This window comes from Podarcis erhardii, assembly GCF_964252035.2.
Source record: "Podarcis erhardii genome assembly, chromosome: 10".
NCBI lineage: Eukaryota > Metazoa > Chordata > Lepidosauria > Squamata > Lacertidae > Podarcis > Podarcis erhardii.
The window spans coordinates 4,377,856-4,397,145 of NC_138500.1; the positions used below are offsets into that span (position 1 = coordinate 4,377,856).

Genomic DNA, 19,290 nt, shown 5'->3' on the forward strand with positions numbered 1-19,290 from the left:
AAAACGTGGTTACAAAGCATGGATCCACATGGATCCTCAGGATCTTTGCATTGGGTCACCCCAAATTCACCATCAGATCACATAGCATGTCCATGGCTACAGCCTGCACCAAAAAAATCACGCACCCACTATTGCCTGGGGCTGCAATGGTGCAAAAACGTGGTTACAAAGCATGGATCCACATGGATCCTCAGGATCTTTGCATAGGGTCACCCCAAATTCACCATCAGATCACATAGCATATCCATGGCTACAGCCTGCACCAAAAAAATCACGCACCCACTGTTGCCTGGGGCTGCAATGGTGCAAAAACGTGGTTACAAAGCATGGATCCACATGGATCCTCAGGATCTTTGCATAGGGTCACCCCAAATTCAACATCAGATCACATAGCATATCCATGGCTACAGCCTGCACCAAAAAAATCACGCACCCATTGTTGCCTGGGGCTGCAATGGTGCAAAAACGTGGTTACAAAGCACAGATCCACATGGATTCTCAGGATTTTTGCATTGGGCTACCCCAAACTCACCGTCAAATCACATGTCTGTGGCCACAGCATGAAGCACAAAAATGATACATCCACTGTTTCATTCAGAATTTTTTTTTCTTGTTTTCCTCCTCTAAAAACTATGTGCGTATTATGGTCAGGTGCGTGTTATTGAGCGAAAAATACGATATTATTTGTACCCCGCCCATCTGGCTGGGTTTCCCAAGCCACTCTGGGTGGCTTCCACAAAGACCAAAAATACACTAATATGTCATACATTAAAAACTTCCCTGAAAAGTGCTGCCTTAAGATGTCTTCTGAATGTCAGGTAGTTGTTTATCTCTTTGACATCTGATGGGAGGGCGTTCCACAGGGCAGGTGCCACTACCGAGAAGGCCCTCTGCCTGGTTCCCCGTAGCTTTGCTTCTCGCAATGAGGGAACTGCCAGAAGGCCCTCGGCGCTGGACCTCACCGTCCGGGCAGAACGATTGGGGTGGAGGCCGTTTAGGGCTTTCAAGGTCAACACCAACACTTTGAATTGTGCTCAGAAACATACTGGGAGCCAATGTAGGTCTTTCATTGAGCAGAAGTCAGTTATGGATTGGAAACCAGGACAGGGCCCTGTTTCGATGTATTCACCTTCATCAGCTAATTTTTAAGTTTGAAGTTTGAGGACTTTCAGATAAATATGTCCTGTTATTCTCTACGTTTCTCAAGGAAAACAACTACGTGTGGGTAGGTCAACGTGCGCACAGAAAAGCTTGTTTCTATCGACTATTGAATTGTGAGTAGGGACCACGCCCACTATTGAAACTTACATTGGCCGGAGTTCTTGGTGTGCTTTTTTCTTGGTATATTTAATAACAAGAACGCCAACTTATTTAAGGTCAGTCATCTTAACACCTGCAAATTGTAAATGAAACTACCGAGCCTAGTGAAGGACAAGTCTTGCTGAAGGACTTTGCAGCATGGCTTCTGCAAAGGCAAGCACTGGGTCTTTCCGCACCAGATTTCCGCACATTTTTGCTGAGTTGCCGTGTCGTCGTTCCATCATCTAACCCCAGCCACTCTGGGCGGCTCCCAACAAAATATTAAAATACAGTAATGCATCAAACTTCAATGCATCAAAGATTAAAAACTTCCATATGACACACACACACACACACACACACACACACACACACACAAACCACCTGTGGACTCTGCAAGTCGTGAGCTGGCTGCAACCCTGAGAAAATTCTGGGATGTCGCTGCCAAACCCTGTCCCAGAACTTCCCCCCGGGTGGACACAAAGATCATCTGGCATTTTTTTTATTTTAAAATGCTTTCTTTAATTTCAAAATACAAACGGACGAGGTGGCGTGGATTGGCTTCCTCCTCCTCCTCTGTAACATGATGTCCTCTCGGGCCACCCGTCCCGATCCTCCTTTAGATGTAGCTTCTGGAGTGAGGAATGCAGCTTACTCGCACTCACCAACCCAAGACGCAAGCAAGACAACAGTTGCTTCTATCATACATTCAGTGTTATATTGCAGCACAGCCACCAACAGAGGAAGGGCTGGTGGTGAGAGATTGGGGTAGCCCTGGGCTTTCCTTGGCCTTGGTCCTTCTGGGGCAGGGTGTCCCCAGACTCCCCGGGATGCTCATCCAGCCCCAGGGATGTGGCTTCGACTGAGCAGTTGCAGAAGTAGCACAGGTGAGCTCCTGGCTAGGTGAGGGGAGGTTTGATGCTGCTTTGCCCGAGAGCCTTGCTTGCAAAAAGTGGTCCACGTTGCTGACACACCTTGGGGCAATCAACCTCTCCATCCTTCAGCTTCGCGGGCGTTTTTGCTCTCCTTCAGGATCTGACACCTGCTGAGATATCTAAGATGGTGCCCTTTGGGTGCTGCTGGACTACAGTTTCCATCTTCCCTGGCCATCAGCCACGCTGTCTGGGGCTGATGGGAGAGGGAGTCCAGCAACACCCCGAGGGCATCCCACTGGGGGTGTTTTGGGATGAGAATCGACAGCTCACGCATGGCGTGACGTCGGGAGAGCTTCTACAGCATCCTTAGCCAACCTGTTGCCCTCCAGATGTTTTCGGACGACCCAGCTGGGCGTTGGCTGGGGCTGATGACAGTTGTTGCTGTCCAGAACATCTGGCTATCAGGGCCGGAGACAGACTCAAGTTGGCACAAAAGAGGCAGAGCTCTGTTGTCAGTAAAGTTGTCTTTTTATTCCAGGAAATGAACGTACAACTCAGCAACGCTCCCCAGTAGGTGAGCAGTTGCCAGGACTGAAGGTCCATGCCTTCCACCCTCTCGAAGGCTGACTCCTCTCCCAGATGTTTCCCAAACTGTCTCATCTGCACACCTCTGCTCTCTGTTCATGCTCCTCTCATTACTTTGTGCGCTCTCAGAGACCAGAAGAGAGGGGAGCTTTTTGCAGCCGGAGAGGGAGACTGCCTGGATTCTTCAGCAGCCTCTTGACCCCCCACCTCTGCTCCACCTTCAGAGTCTGTCATCTGCTCTTCCTGCTCACTAAAGCCTGTTGCCTCTGCATCATCTAGCACCTCCTCCCTCTGCCCTCTCCTCTGCTCTGAGCTTTCCTCCCTTGGGGGTTCCCCACTCCTCTTTGTCCAGCCAGGGAAGCTGCTGAGAAGGGAATACGCGCCCCCCGCCCACCCACCCCCAGGCCAAAGCATTCCCCCCCTCCCCAGTTGGTAGACCCTGAGCAGAAGCTGGTCACCTTGGTGGGCTGCCTGGCCGACCGCAACTTACGGGGGGAACCTATCGTGTCTATCGGGGGTTTAAAGAGTCAGCAACGCCCCATTCGAGGAAATAAAATGCCTTTGTGCGCACGGCAGACAGAGCTGAGGAAAGGAGCCCCGCAATGTTGGCACGAGCCCCGGGATCCAGGGGAAGACCCACCTCCCAGTCTGCCCGCTCAGCACAAACCAATGCCCGGAGCTACGGTTGCCCCGTTACGCTCGCCTCAGTGAAAGGAGATTGTCTCTACACCGTCCACTGTCCTCCCTCCCTCCGCCCTGGCCGAGCAGGCCGCGCTCGGGGTGGGGCAGCGAGACGCAGGCTAGCACTCGATGGAATCTTCCAGAAGTTGCAAAAGCGTGGCGGGCATCCTGACGTCGCTGACAGGCAGAGGAGCCAGGGGGTCTCGATAAGTCGGCGACGTGGCCTTCGGCGTCTCCTCCCCATCGTCGTCCTCATCCTCTGTGGGCAGCTCTTCCAGCTTCAGCAGTGGGGGGACTGTTTCCTTGGGGACCGGGGTTGCGTCGCTGGGCTCTGTGGCCCCTGGAGCGGCAGTGCCACAGGGAACATCCTGGGATGCGTCCATGCTTTCGCTGGGGGACTCAGGGTGCTCCCCAGCCCCTCTGCCACCCTCACAGTTCCTGTCAGCAGTGGGGCTCTGAGGAGCGGGCTCCACGTGGCTTGGGCCCCCGTTGGCAGCCATCTTGCCTTCTGGCACCGACTCTCCCCCTTGCTGTGGACCGCCCTCGGAGCGCTGTTCTTCCTCGGGTCCTCCTGTGGTGTCTCCGAACTGGTTCTCCTCACTGCCCACAGGGAAGAGGGTAGCCTCGTCTTCCTCATCTTCCTCGTCCTCGTCTTCCACCGCCCGCATTTCCACCGCCCGCTCCGCAGCTTTGGGCAAGGCCTCGTCTTCCAGGCAGAGAGAGGGGCATTGCTCGAGGGCCTTTCCGTTGACGAGAGCCGTCTTGGCCTCCTCTTCTTCCTCGGGCTTCTTGGGGGCCGCACTGCCCTTGGGCACCGAGTTGGCCAGCGGTGCGTCACCAATGGGCAGGCCTTTCCCGCTCCTCACCGAATCCAGCTTGGAGTTCAGGGCCGCCTGGCCTCCGTACGTCTTGGGCGCCTCGTCGCCAAGGTCGCTGTACCCCTCGTTCTGGAAGTAGACGTTATCGGGGTGCGGCGAGGCCTTTCCAGCATTGACCTGTAGAAGGGCAGAAAGGGAAAGGGTCCCATTAGGAGAGGGCGACCAGGCAAGATGGCAGGACCTGGCGTTGGGGGCTTTCATCTCAGGGTGCTTCATAGAAGGGACCCTGAAGATCATCCAGTCCAACCCCCTGAAATGCAGGAATATGCAGCTGTCCTGTACGAAGACTGAACCTGCAACCTTGGCGGTTCCCAAACGGCTCCGTTTTCGAACATCTCGGCTCCCAAACGCTGAAAACCCGGAAGTAAATGCTCCGGTTTTCGAACGTTTTTCAGAACCCGAACATCCGACACGGCTTCCTCTTGACCGCAAGAAGCTCTTGCAACCAATCAGAAGTTGCCGAACGTTTCGGAAGTCGGAACGGGCTTTCAGAACGGATTGCGGTCGACAACCGAGCTTTGTATCAGCACCACGCTCTAACCAACTGAACTATCCATGCCCAGGCCATGCTGTGGCTGGTTACCCCATGCTTATTGGAGGCAACCCCCTCCCCCTGAAAACAAATTCCTGGGGTGTCATGGATGGGTTGGGGGCAGAGGAATGGTGGGAGGTACCAAATGGGGAGCCACCAGGGGAAGAAGGTGTGGGATGTAAGAATCAGGTGCAGTCAAACACAACATTGCTAGAGTAGACATGAAGGTTGTCTCAGTCCTCCAGCCGGAACTTCCTGCTTTCCAAGACTGAGACTAAATTTCCTACGTGTAACTTGAGATAGACACGGCCTCTCCTGATGTAGAAATGAAGCAGAACCACAGGCTGGCGACCATCTTGTCTCTCTTGTCTCTATTGATGCCATCTTAACAACAGCACTACTAAAATGTACCCTTAGCTCCAGGCCAAGAGAAGAAAAGGGGAGGCTTTCTTTCTCCTATAAGGAGATAGTCACCACATTTAAACTAGAGTGGTACCTCGCGTTACATACGATTCAGATTATAGACTCCGCTAACCCAGAAATAGTACCTCGGGTTAACTTTGCTTCAGGATGAAAACAGAAATCGTGCTCTGGCAGCATAGCGGCAGCGGGAGGCCCCATTAGCTAAAGTGATGCTTCAGGTTAAGAACAGTTTCAGGTTAAGAACGGACCTCTGGAACGAATTAAGTACTTAACCCGAGGTACCACTGTATGTTCTAACCTTTTAAGTCTGCCTTCTGGGAACCTTTGTGTGAACAGATGATTACTTGTGAGTAAACATTTTATACTTTACAGAAGACTGCGTAGCTTCATATTTTAGGAGGGATTCCGTATTGTAAAAGCTATGGTTTTCCCAGTAGTGATGTATGGAAGTGAGAGCTGGACCATAAAGAAGGCTGATCGCCGAAGAATGGATGCTTTTGAGTTCTGGTGCTGGAGGAGACTCTTGAGAATCCCATGAACTGCAAGAAGATCAAACCTCTCCATTCTGAAGGAAATCAGCCCTGAGTGCTCACTGGAAGGACGGATCCTGAAGCTGAGGCTCCAAGACTTTGGTCACCTCATGAGAAGAGAAGACTACCTGGAAAAGACCCTGATGTTGGGAAAGATGGAGGGCACAAGGAGAAGGGGACGACAGAGGATGAGATAGTTGGACAGTGTTCTCCAAGAGACCAACATGAGTTTGACCAAACTGCGGGAGGCAGTGGAAGACAGGAGTGCCTGGCGTGCTCTGGTCCAGGAGGTCACGAAGAGTTGAACATGACTAAACAACTAAACAACAACAACAACAAACGGGGAAAATACCAGGAAATATTTACAGAGACTCTAACAAGTCAGGGCAAGCTATCTGCTGTGCGTGTGGTTTTAAAAAGGGGGAATGTTAACTCTGCTGATTTTGTTGAACTTGTAAATACAAGCTGGGATAGGATATCTTAGACAATATATCCTCCCCCGCATCCCTAAACATTCCCACGGAAGGTTCGGAGCCCAGGGGTTGGTGATGAGTGGCCAGAGGGAGAAGCCTGGGAAGAGGAGGTTTCAGAATCTGGAAAGGTAACAGGGCATAGTGGGCGGGAAGAGTCTGTGCAGAGAGAAGTCTGGAATCAGAGGTAGAAGCTGAATCAGGAGAGGAGGGATGCCAAGAGGCAGAGATGAGTCCAGCTGGTGAAGAGTCGTGGATATCTCTTCTTGCTGCTGCTGCAACAAGCTCTCCTTCTCCCTGGTCTCACAGAACCAGGAGAGGGGTGAAGAGGGCGGAGGAGAGGCTGTTTGCATGCAGGCACAGTCTCTGATTGCTTGGGGAAAGCCCTGGAGAGGAGGAGATATTGGCGGCTGTGGGGAGGTGGGGACTTTCAGCTTTGCCAATATCCATGGGGTAAGATCTGCCGGGGTTGAGCTGTTGCATTCCTTGCATTCCACCAAGTCTGTGAAGATTGTGTTTTTGCTAATAAACATGGAGTTTACTGCCGGCTCGCTCTTTGTTATGGGCTCCCCACCTCCCTCCCAGTCACATCTTCTTTGGCCTAATCCACTGGTGGCACAGAAGAAGCCTCCACTGGGATAAATTTTCGTCGGGTCTTGCGAGTTCTTGCGGTTTTTTCGTCTTGCGAAGCACGGCTATTAGCCGCTTAGCGGATTAGCGGCTTTAAGAAAAAGGAAACAAACTCGCAAGAACTCGCAAGACGTTTCGTCTTGCAAAGCAAGCCCATAGGGAAATTCGTCTTGCGAAGCACCTCAAAAAACGGAAAACTCTTTCGTCTAGCGAGTTTTTCGTCTTTCGAGGCATTCGTCTTGCGGGGCACCACTGTATTACCTTAGCATCACAACAACCCTGCGAGGGAAGGAGGTTAGGCCGAGAGAGGTGGTGACGGGCCCATGGTCACCCCATGAGCTTTGTGGCTGAGTAGAAATTCAAACCCTGGTCTCTCCCAGGTTCTAGTCCAAGAGTCTAACCACTGTGCCACACTGCTGACCTTCATTAAGGCTTGGAGGACCCCTGTCTTTGGCCTGTGTCACCCAGATCTGCTCCCCTCTCCTCCCCCTTTCCTATGGGGCCACCCACCCTCTTCATGCTCCTTCCCTTAAGCCTCTAAGGCAGGCGTGGCCACACTCGGCCCTCTAGCTGTTTTGGGACTACAACTCACATCATCCCTAGCTAAGAGGACCGGTGGTCAGGGATGATGGGAATTGTAGTCCCAAAACAGCTGAAGGGCCAAGTTTGGCTATGCCTGCTAAGGCATCCAACAAATAGTCCTTCTCCTTTCCCCCCAATTGGCACATAGTGATTCTGTTCAGTAACTCTCCATCCGGGATTCTTTAGCTGCGATTCCTGCCTCGCAGGGGGTTGGACTAGATGGCCCTTGGGGGTCCCTTCCAACTCTACAATTCTGAGAACATCGGCTTCCTCTGCGTTGTTTGAGGCTGCTAGCCATGAATGTCAGAATCGCGAGTGTGGTCCATTTTATTAGAATTCCTGATCCATGATTGCAGTCATGGGATTTTTGTCTTTGACATGAAGACAGGATGTTGCAGTGCTCCATGTGTGTTTATATGTAAATAAAGTCTATTAGCCAACATGCTGAGTTGCTGAGGTCTGTTACGCAACTGCGCAAACTCTGTGGATCCCTAAGTGTGCTGGTGTCAGTTGGCATCGGTCACTGTGATGTTCGGGCTGAAGAAAACTTATGAAGCTCCCGAATGATCGACCAGGAGGGAGAGAACATGCCAGTCGGGCATGTGTCTCTGCCAGGGTCCTGCTCGAGTGTAGCCTGAACTCCTGACACAGTTATCCCTGGGCATCAGTTTGGAATGAGGTAAAGGTAAAGGGACCCCTGACTGTTAGGTCCAGTCATGGCTGACTCTGGGGTTGCAGCGCTCATCTCGCTTTATTGGCCAAGGGAGCCGGCGTACAGCTTCTGGGTCATGTGACCAGCATGACTAAGCCGCTTCTCGCGAACCAGACCAGCACACGGAAACGCCATTTACTTTCACACCGGAGCGGTACCTATTTATCTACTTGCACTTTGTGCTTTCGAACTGCTAGGTTGGCAGGTGCAGGGACTGAGCAACGGGAGCTCACCCCGTCATGGGGATTCGAACCACCGACTTTCTGATCGGCAAGCCCAAGAGGCTCAGTGGTTTAGACCACAGTGTGCTTTAAAATGCTAACATCTGCAAAAGTAACATGCAAAGGTCCTTTGTATATTGGGAAATTGCCTTGCAAAACTGTGTTGACCGGTTGATAGTAAAGATAAAAGGACCCCTGACCATTAGGTCCAGTCATGACCGACTCTGGGGTTGCGGCGCTCATCTCGCTTTATTGGCTGAGGGAGCCGGCATACAGCTTCTGGGTCATGTGGCCAGCAGGACTAAGCTGCTTCTGGCGAACCAGAGCAGCGCACGGAAACGCCGTTTACCTTCCCGCCAGAGCGGTACCTATTTGCACTTTGACGTGCTTTCGAACTGCTAGGTTGGCAGGAGCAGGGACCGAGCAACGGGAGCTCACCCCGTCGTGGGGATTCGAACCGCCGACCTTCTGATCAGCAAGTCCTAGGCTCTGTGCTTTAATCCACAGCGCCAACAGCATCCCTTGGTAGGTGCAGCCATTGCGGAGGTGCTGGGTGGCAGGGGTAGGGTGGGGTCTCTCCCCCCCGCTTGCCCTCCCCCCCTTCCCCTCCCATCTGGACACTCACCGGCTGGAACCATTTTAAGCTCTGTCGGGTGGCAGGGCGAGCCGAGAGCGACAGACAGGGGAGAGAGAACGAGAGAGAGAGAGAAAGAGAAGGTCAAGGTTTGAGAACGAGCATGTGCAGAGAACCACAGCAAGGCAGGCAGGCCAGAGGAGGGGGGGGACCCACAGCCTGACCGGGGCGGAAGGTGTTGCATGACCCAATTTAAGCAACCAGGGCTCTGCAAAAGGACTTGGGGAAGAGGCCCAAGGCAGATGCATGCACAAATTTTGCATGCACGCATTTCATAAATTGCTCCGACTTCTTTTTTTAAAAAGAAAGAAAACCAAGTGGTATATTCAGTTTGCGAAATTCGTAAATAGCAACTGAAATGCTTTAAATTCTAGGAATGGCCAGCAGGTGGCAGTTCATGAGGGCTTGTGAAACCACTCTGAGACTTTGTGATTTGTCCAAATCTCTGGAGATTTTTCGTTCTCCCATAGTTGTCGATAAGTCAGGATTTCTGGGTTCCAGTAGTGTCTAGAGCGCCCTCCCCCAACTTGGCACCCTCCAGATTTTTGGACTACAATTGCCATCAGCCACAGCAGATGTGACACGGAGGATGTTGGGAGTTGTAGCGCGAGGCGGCTGAAGGGCTCCAGGTTGGGCAAGGCACCCCTAGGCCCGTTCACCCCTAGGCCTATGCAATGATGATTTAAACTGAATTTGCACATGGGAACAATGAAATCAGGACGGCCACGCCAGAGAATTCTTCAAGCTCCCGTTCACAAAATTTCACGCACGCAAAATCATTATTGTGGCTGCAGAAAGCTTTGCACTGGTATACAGCCCGAAAAAAAGGGGCTTGGGGAATTTCTGTGCGCAGCTATTCCCCTCCCCTCCTCCTATGCTTTGCAAGAAAAATCCCACTGCTGGGACACCTCAGTCGTTAGGGTGCAAGGCTCTGGATCTCGGGGTTGCGGGTTCGAGTTCCGTCTTGGGCAAAAGATTCCTGATTTTCAGGGGGTTGGACTAGATGACCCTCAGGTGTGCCTTCCAACTCGATGACCTTCCCCTGACCATTGGCCAGGCTGGTTTGAGCTGGAGTCCAGCTACATCTAAGAGGCCAGAGCATCCCTGGAAATGGGGGGTCCTCGTGTCAGGCTGGGGTGGGGGGGGGCAGTGTCAAAAGGCCAGGTAAGGGTGGGAAAAGCTGAGGGTGGTTGAAGGCAGTCCAGGAACAGAGAGGAGAAAAGCAGAAGGAAAAGGCAAGGGGGTGTTGTGAGCATCTAGAGACAGCGGAAACTCTTTTTCTGAGGAAGCAGGCCAAATATTGGGGGGGGGGGGTCTCTCTGAGCAGTCAGGAGAGATAAAGGGAAGTCCTTCTTCACGCAATGCATTGTTAAACTATGGCACTCATAGCCACAGGAGGCAGCAAAGGCCACCAACCTGGGTGGCTTTCAAAGAGGATTAGATGAGTTTGTGGAGGTTATCTCCCTCTTGGGCTACTGCAATGCGCTCTACGTGGGGCTACCTTTGAAGGTGACCCAGAAACTGCAACTAATCCAGAATGTGACAACCAGACTGGTGACTGGGAGCAGCCGCCGAGACCACATAACACCAGTCCTGAAAGATCTCCATTGGCTCCCAGTATGTTTCCGAGCACAATTCAAAGTGTTGGTGCTGACCTTGAAAGCCCTAAACAGCCTCACCCCTGTAGACCTGAAGGAGCGTCTCCACCCCCATCGTTCAGCCCGGACATTGAGGTCCAGCACCGAGGGCCTTCTGGTGGTTCCCTCCCTGCAAGGTTACAGGGAACCAGGCAGAGGGCCTTCTTGGTGGTGGCTCCCTCCCTGTGGAACAGCCTCCCATCAGATGCCAAGGAAATAAACAACTATCTGACTTTTAGAAGACATCTGAAAGCAGCCCTGCTTAGGGAAGTTTTTAATGCTTGATCTTTTATCGTGTTTTTAATATTCTGTTGGGAGCCGCCCAGAGTGGCTGGGTATTAATAATAATAATAATAATAATAATAATAATAATAATAATAATAATAATAATAATTCCTTATTTATACCCCGCCCATCTGGCTGGGTTTCCTCAGCCACTCTGGGTGGCTTCCAACAGAATATTAAAATACAATAGTCTAGTAAACATGAAAAGCTTCCCTAAACAGGGCTGCTTTCAGATGTCTTCTAAAAGTCATCATCAATGGAGTTATGTAATGTTATATTTAATAATGTTTTTATAGATCCATGTAGATCCAGCCCAGGTCAGACCCTTTGCACCCAGTGCTGTCCAAACTGACTGGGATTGTGTATGTGGCTCTCGCCGTGAATTCAGACTGGGGGACGTTCCCAGCCCTGCTTAGACGATTTGGCTGGGCTGTCGTTGAGCATCAAACGCCTTAGCTGGAGTTTCCCATTGATGGCTCCAGACACGGTGTCTCTCCCGTGGCGCCCGCTCTTGGGAGCTTGCACATCAATGCACACCCTTCCCGCTTACCACATTGGGGTGCTTCTCCATAGCCAGAGCCGCCCGCTCCATGTTCTGCTGGCGCCGCTGCCTCTTCTTCATGGCCCGAAGGATGAGGAAGAGGATGATGGCCGTCACCAAGAGCAGCGCCCCCAGGCCGCCTGCCAGGATCCCGGCGTCCATCGTCCCCTGGTGCCCGGATTCGAGAGGATCCAGGGGGACTGATCAGGAAGCGGAGAGGGTGGGGGCAAGAGGGAAAGAGCATTGGGTCTCACTCTGAGTCGCAATAAGCGGTGCAGAGAGAGCTCAGGGCTGCAGAGGTCCTGCACAGCGACATACTGTATTTTTTTGCTTTATAAGACGCACCCGACCATAAGACGCACCTGGTTTTAGAGGAGGAGAACAAGAAACGAAATATTCTCTCCCTCTCTGTGCAGCGCCCCTTCAGCAAAGCGGGAGGAGAAACGGAGCCCCTTCCATTTCTCCTCCTGCTTCTCTGAAGGGGCGCTGCGCAGAGAGGGAAAGCTGCGCAGCGCCTCTCCAGCGAAGCGAAGCCAGGAGAGCAAGAAGGATCAGTGCGCACCCATCCCTCTTGCTCTCCTGGCTTCAGCGAAAGCTGCGCAGCCTGCATTCGCTCCATAAGACGCACACACATTTCCCTTACTTTTTAGGAGGGGAAAAGTGCGCCTTATAGAGCGGAAAATACAGTAGCTATCCGCTCAGGTGCCGGGTGCGGTGCGCACGTCCCGTAGCCGGGGGCAGGCGAGTCACCGATTGGGGCGGGGGACACTGCTTGGAGCCTCTCCGCCGCCTCCCCCTCAGCCGTAGGGCGGCTGAGGGAGAGGCGGAGGGCAGACTCAAGTCCCACGCAGGCCCCGCAGGAAGCGCCGCCCGCCCCGGTGTAGCGCCCAGTGCCAGCTGCGTTTTGTTAAGCCACTTGAAGGAAATGGGGTTGTGGGCTTCATGACCCCACCATGCACACAGCGGCTGGACCCCAGCCCCGCGCGATTGGGGAAATTCCCAGCCATGTCATCCCCTGGCCAGCCAATCAGCTGGCTCTGGGGGCGTGGCCTGCCCTACTTAAGGCAGGACGCGGCCGGGGATATCCCTCTTTCCCGCCTGCCAGCTGTTCCAGTTTCCCACCCTCCCGCCCTATAAGGTTTTCCTTCCTTGCCCTTGCTATGGACCTTGGTTGGTCACCATTTAGGGGCCTGGTAGGAATTTTTCCACTTGGCAAATTGGCACCAGCCACTTGGTTTTTGCCTACCTCATAGCAAATCGTCACAACTTTCTGGGTATTGGCAGGTAGGCATTGGTATTGTTCCATATATGGAAGAGGGGAGGAAGCGCCATCACCTGCCCCACATATTGAAGGGTAGCCCGGTAAAGGATTCCTGGGGGCGTGGCCCTGTCCGAAGCCTGGGGACGTGAGGGCCTAAGGCACACCCCCTAGCAGTGACCCCGGGGGAGTTCCTAGTTGATGTGCATCAGCAGGACTCCCCCTACTGGTGGTTAACCCTTCCCGGACTTCAAGCAGAAGGGCTGGAGCCAGATATAGTTGGTTAGGACCAGTGCCTAAGCCAATACCGCTCATCACCTGTAACCAATAAAGTTGTGGCCTTATTTAGCCCATTAACCTTAATAATTATGTCATGTGTCTTTATTTCCACGGGGGGGGGGGGGCAGGAACTCACCACGCAATGTTTGTTGACTTAACTAACAAGTTTCGTGAGCCCAATTTTTTATTTTTTTAAAACTCATATTTTTGTTGTTTTGTCACCCCCCCTCAGTGGTGACATTTGGGGTGGACCACACACACAAACACAAACACACCTTCCTTCACCACTGGCCCTGCGCCCATCACAACAGCAAGACCACTGCTTATATTTACAAAGCGCTGATCGTTCAAAGGGCCTTACTGACGTGTTGTCAGAGATCCTTACAACAATCCTTTTTTAAAAAAATATATTTATTTATTTGGTTTTTCAAATTAACGTTTTATACTCACATATCCAACCTAAATCATAAAATCAAGATTCCAAAGAATCTCCTGGACTTCCATTCTTCCCTTTGTGGGTCCTACTATTAATCATTTCCTCCTGCGTCTTTTATAACAATCCAAATCTTTTACATCTCCGTCGTATCCAAAATTCACCATTAAACTACTAGTGTTATGCCAGTCCTACTAACGATTCTAAACTGTTTGCAATGATTTTTAAGATCAATCATAAATTTTCCCCATTCCTTATTAAAATTCTGGCCTTCCTGATTTCAGATTATTTCGGTCATTTTTGCCATTTTGGCATAGATCCTTACCACAATCCCGGAAGGTAGGTGAGTTTTAGCCATCGACTTTATGGCAGTGAAAAGCTGGAATCGCTGGAGCAAGTTTAGCGATTTTGTGGAATTAATTAAACCAAGGAGTTTCGATTCGGTTTGGAATAAAGGCGCAATTCATTTTGAATTGTATTGTTCTCATTCCTCAATGTGTCGTGCAAATGGCTATTTTGAATAGTGCTTCTTTGTAGGGTAGGGGCACTGGTGATGAGTTTGGGAAGCCAACAGGGCTGTGTGTCCCCCCCAAAAAAGTTTGGGAACCCCAGGGTTATATAATACAGTGGTACCTTGGTTTTCGGACGTCTCAGTTGCTGAACATTTCAGTTTTCGAAAGCCAAAATACCCGGAAGTGAATGCTTCTGTTTTCAAACGCGCTTGGAAGTCAAACTGCTTCCGCGGTGTGTATCTGGTGTTTTTCACAATTCTCTCTACTGAACTGGCAGATCGCCCTTTGCCCCTCAGTTTCCGAACATTTCGGAAGTCGAATGGTCTTCCAGAATGGATTACGTTCGAAAACCGATGTACCACCAATCTTTGGACTTGACTATCCTTGGACTTTTGGGACGCGGTTGTGCTGTGGGTTAAACCACAGAGACACCCAGCACCTCCGCAATGGCTGCACCTACAAAGGGACGCTGTTGGCGCTGTGGGTTAAACCACAGAGTCCAGGACTTGCCAATCAGAAGGTCGGCGGTTCGAATCCCCGCAACAGGGTGAGCTCCCGTTGCTCGGTCTCAGCTCCTGCCAACCTAGCAGTTCGAAAGCACGTCAAAAGTGCAAGTAGATAAATAGGTACTACTCCGGTGGGAAGGTAAAAGGCGTTTCCGTGCGCTGCTCTGGTTCGCCAGAAGTGGCTTAGTCCTGCTGGCCACATGACCCAGAAGCTGTACGCCGGCTCCCTCGGCCAATAAAGCAAGATGAGCGCCGCAACCCCAGAGTCGGCCCACCACTGGACCTAACGGTCAGGGGTCCCTTTACCTTTACCGATGTTACTTTACAGCCAGTTACGTGTGTGTTGTGGTATTCTGAACATGATTTACATAATGAGGCAATTGTGGTGTGTAACACAGGCATAGGCAAACTCGGACCTCCAGATGTTTTGGGACTAAAACTCCCATCATCCCTGACCACTGGTCCCATTTGTTAGGGATGATGGGAGTTGTAGTCCCAAAACATCCGGAGAGCCGAGTTTGCCTGTGCCTGACTGTAAGGGAATAAGGGCCTATTGCTATGTACTGCCAGCCTTCAGCAACGCATTGGGCGCATGTCCCTTCATGGATAGCTGAGAGGCCATGTGCAGAGAAGGAGCCCACCTACCCAGTTGCCCACCTCCCCAGTCACCTGCCCTGGCATACCTGGCTGGCCAGGACTCAGCACCTCCACATTGACTGTGGTGTTGGCGGTCTCACCCGACTCCTCATCTCGCGCAAGGATCTAGAGGAGGAACAAGAGCTGAGCATCACCAGGAGCACACAGGTGAGTGCCAAGAGTAATTTGGGAGTGAAACAGTCTCCCCCGGAAGGTGGCGGACTCTCCTTCCTGGGGAGTTTTTGAGGAGAGGGCTGAGGGCTGCCTGCCAGGGATTCTCACACTCAGGCCCAGACAGGGGGGGGGGGGCATATGGGCCACTTGGCCCGGGCCCCAATTCCAAAGGGTGCCTCGGTCAGCATACATTCCCTATGTATTTTTAAAAAGCACTATAGTTTCCATTTTGTCTTTATATGCAGATACGGTTCAAGCCTTGAAATAAAATTACCGTATTTTTCGCTCTATAAGACGCACTTCCCCCCTCCTAAAAAGTAAGGGGGAATGTGTGTGTGTCTTATGGGAAGAATGCAGGCGGGAGGTTCTGCTCAGCACTCCCTTTGAAGAGCTGCATGGAGCGTGTGTGCGGCTCTTGGGGGCTTTTCCCCAAGGAGGGAGCAGCCCCCAAGAGCCCCCCCCCACACTCCGTGCACTCTTTAAAGGGAGTGCGGCTCTTGGGGGAGCCTTAGCTGCATGCAGCCTCTCCCGGGCAGGGAATGAAGGCTCCCCTTGCCCGGCTGGAAGAGGCTGTGTGCAGCTATCCCATAAGCCAGGAAAGCAAGCGGGATCGCTGCGCAGCGATCCCACTTGCTGTCCTGGCTTATGGGATTCAGAATTTTTTTTTCTTGTTATCTTCCAAAAACTTGGTGCATCTTATAGAGCGAAAAATACGGTATTTGCCAGCATAACTTATGTGAAAATTACAGTGGTGCCCTGCAAGACGAATGCCTCGCAAGACGAAAAACCCGCTAGACGAAAGGGTTTTCCGTTTTGGAGGCGCTTCGCAAAACGAATTTCCTATGGGCTTGCTTCGCAAGACGAAAATGTCTTGCGAGTTTTTCCGACTTCCCCCCCTTTCCCCCCCTTTTTCTAAGCCACTAAGCCGCTTATCTGCTTGTCCGATAAGCCGATAAGCCGCTAAAAGCCGATAAGCCGCCAATAGCGCTAATCCGCTAAGCCATCAATGGGCTTGCTTCGCAAGACAAAAAAACCGCTAGACGAAGAGAATCGCGGAACGGATTCTTTTCGTCTTGCGAGGCACCACTGTATTTATATACTTAACGTAGATTCCGGGGTATTAGGCGACTGGGCATATAAGACGACCCCCCAAATTGGCAGCTGCCAATTTGGGGGGTCGACTTATACTCCCAGTTGCCTAATACGCAGCAGCTTCACTGGGCAGCGGCAGTGGATGGCGGGCTCTGCTCCACACAGGGAGGTAGCCACCCAGCTTCCTCCCAGTGTGGGACCCAACGCCCATTGCCACTGCCCAGCAAACCCATACCCGGCGTATAAGACGACTTTTTAGAGGATTTTCCGGGGTTAAAAAGTCGTCTTATACGCCAGAATCTACGGTACTTATTTATAAGACTTCAGTTATCCCCAGGGTAAAAAAGAGGGGGCACATTATCTACCTGGCCCGGGCCTCTGCCTGGCTCTGCAAGGCCCTGCTCACGCTGTGATTCCTGCTCTCGGCTCTGGCGCCACCTGCTGTTGGACTCCCTGCCTTCCACCCAACCGGACCCACCGGGAGCCAGTTTCCCACTGTTCCCGCACAGTAGAGGAGAGCGACCCCCGGCTGGTCGCTGGGGGGCGGGGAAGGGCTTGGCTCAAACCTGCAAGGCGTATCGCTGGAGAGCGCTCAGGTGGTCGGCGCGGGCGATGAGGAGTCCGCCGGGGGTGACCTGGAAGAGCTGCGTGTGGTTGGACTGGCGTCTGAGGCTGTACCGCACCGCAGGGTTGAAGCCCTGGGGAGAAACGGAGAGATAAAATCGAGATGTGGAAAATGGAAATATCGACGAGAGGCAGGACTGAGATTTGACATGCTTCATGGTTCAGACTATGGGAAGTCGCAAAATTAAAAATTAGAATTCGGAAGATAATCCAACCTTTTTTATTTTAGTTTTTTATTTTAATAATAATAATAATTTATTTACTCCGCCCATCTGGCTGGGTTTCCCCAGCCACTCTGGGCGGCTTCCAACAAAACACTAAAATACAATAACCTATTAAACATTAAAAGCTTCCCTAAACAGGGCTGCCTTCAGATGTCTTCTAAAAGTCTGGTAGTTGTTTATTTCCTTGACATCTGGTGGAAGGGCATTCCACAGGGTGGGTGGCACCACCAAGAAGGCCCTCTGCCTGGTTCCCTGTAACTTGGCTTTACGTAGCGAGGGAACCACCAGAAGGCCCTCAGAGCTGGACCTCAGTGTCCGGGCAGAACGATGGGGAAAGAGACGCTCCTTCAGGTATACTGGGCCTCTGAGGCCGTTTAGGGCTTTCAAGGTCAGCACCAACACTTTGAATTGTGCTTGGAAACGTACTGGGAGCCAATGTAGGTCTTTCAGGACTGGTGTTATGTGGTCCAGGCGGCCACTCCCAGTCACCAGTCTTGCTGCCACATTCTGGATTAGTTGCAGTTTCCAGGTCACCTTCAAAGGTAGCCCCACATAGAGCGCATTGCAGTAGTCCAAGCGAGAGATAACCAGAGCATGTACCACTCTGGCGAGACATTATGATTTGATATGTTAATTGGATGTCTTTTATGGGAAGATAAATAAACGATCTAACAAAAAAAAGAAGCAGCCCTGGGGAGAAAGGACCCACGTGAGGGGAACCTTGGTTTTCAAATGGCTTAGTTGACGAAGAAATCGGCTCCTGAACTCTGCAAACCCGGAAGTGACCGTTCCGGGTTTTTCAACGTTTTTCAGAAGCCAAACGTCCAACACTGCTTCTGCTAGAGTGCAGGAAGTTCCTGCAGCCAATCGGAAGCCGTGCATTGGTTTTCGAATGATTTTGGGAGTCATAGCTTTTCTTGCGAGGAATCCAGTTCGGAATAAGGGAATTTCCCTTTAAAAAAGGGAAACATTGACAGCTATGTTCTGAGTCGAAAGGACTTCTGGAATGGATTATGTTCGAGAACCAAGGTACCACTGTACTGAGCCAGCCCATTGGCCCCTTTAGCTTAGTGTTGCCCACACTGGCTGGCAGCATCTCTCCAGGGTTTCAAGACGGGCACAATTCCTTTGCACCCATCCCCGGGATATGCTGCTGGGGTCAGGGGCTTCCTGCATGCCTTCCGGTTGAGATTCCCGCATTGGAGGGTTGGACTGGATGACCCTCGGGGTCCCTTCCAACTGTGATTCAAGGATTCCCCGCCATGGCGACCTTTCTGGGCTGCCCCACCCAAACTACAGCCAGGTGACTCACGTCGGGGAAGTCCATGTCGGTGGCCAGGATGAAGAGGACCCTCCTGTTGTACGTCAGGACCAGAGAGGCCGTGCTCTCGCCTTCGTGGACAAAGGCCTGGTGCTGGGACTTCTCAAAGTGTGGCGCGTGGCTGTTGGCTGCCAGGATTCTCACGCGGACCTCGGTCACGGCGTACTTCTTGGCATCGTTCACCTGAGAGGCCTGGGAGAGAGGGGGGGGGAAGCAGGCAGGAGGGAGAGAGAGAAGGCAGTTTGCAGCAGAATTCGGTCGCAAGGCAGGGTTGAATCCAGCCCTGGTTGTTCCTGGCTTTGGCTTTGCACTTCCTATATACATTTAAAGCAAATTTGTATGTGTGCAGTGTAAGTGAGGGAAGTCAATCCATAAAATTTTATTATTGAGATATTTGTAGAATAAATTTGGAAGAAATTCTTCCAATTTTTCTTCTTCTTTTTTCTTTTTCTTTTCTTCCTTTTTTTTGTTTGTTCTTTTTTATATATGTGTGCTTATCTGAAAAATATATGTACAGGTGAAACTCGGAAAATCAGAATATCGTGGAAAAGTTCATTTATGAAGCACAGTGGACCAACACCAGCTCACGACATGGCTCCCCAAATCAACACAGACTGTGGAAACCTCACACTGGACTTCAAGCATCTGGCATTGTGTGCCTCCCCGTTCTTCCTCCAGACTCTGGGTCCTTGGTTTCCAAGTGAGATGCAAAAGCT

General features: G+C 51.7%; 1 protein-coding gene across 1 annotated transcript in view; it reads right to left on the reverse strand.

The window, feature by feature from the left end:
* Nucleotides 1-3,559: 3,559 nt before the first annotated feature.
* The window catches only part of LOC309351653 (cadherin-related family member 5-like), a gene marked incomplete at both ends in the record, with an annotated part of 44,224 nt that continues 28,493 nt past the window's right edge, over nucleotides 3,560-19,290 (reverse strand). Inside the window, 5 exons of the mRNA XM_081879439.1 lie at nucleotides 3,560-4,435; nucleotides 11,525-11,715; nucleotides 15,187-15,265; nucleotides 16,972-17,103; nucleotides 18,566-18,766. Of these exons, the coding sequence (XP_081735565.1) occupies nucleotides 3,560-4,435; nucleotides 11,525-11,715; nucleotides 15,187-15,265; nucleotides 16,972-17,103; nucleotides 18,566-18,766 (1,479 nt within the window). The remainder of the gene's footprint in view (nucleotides 4,436-11,524; nucleotides 11,716-15,186; nucleotides 15,266-16,971; nucleotides 17,104-18,565; nucleotides 18,767-19,290) is intronic.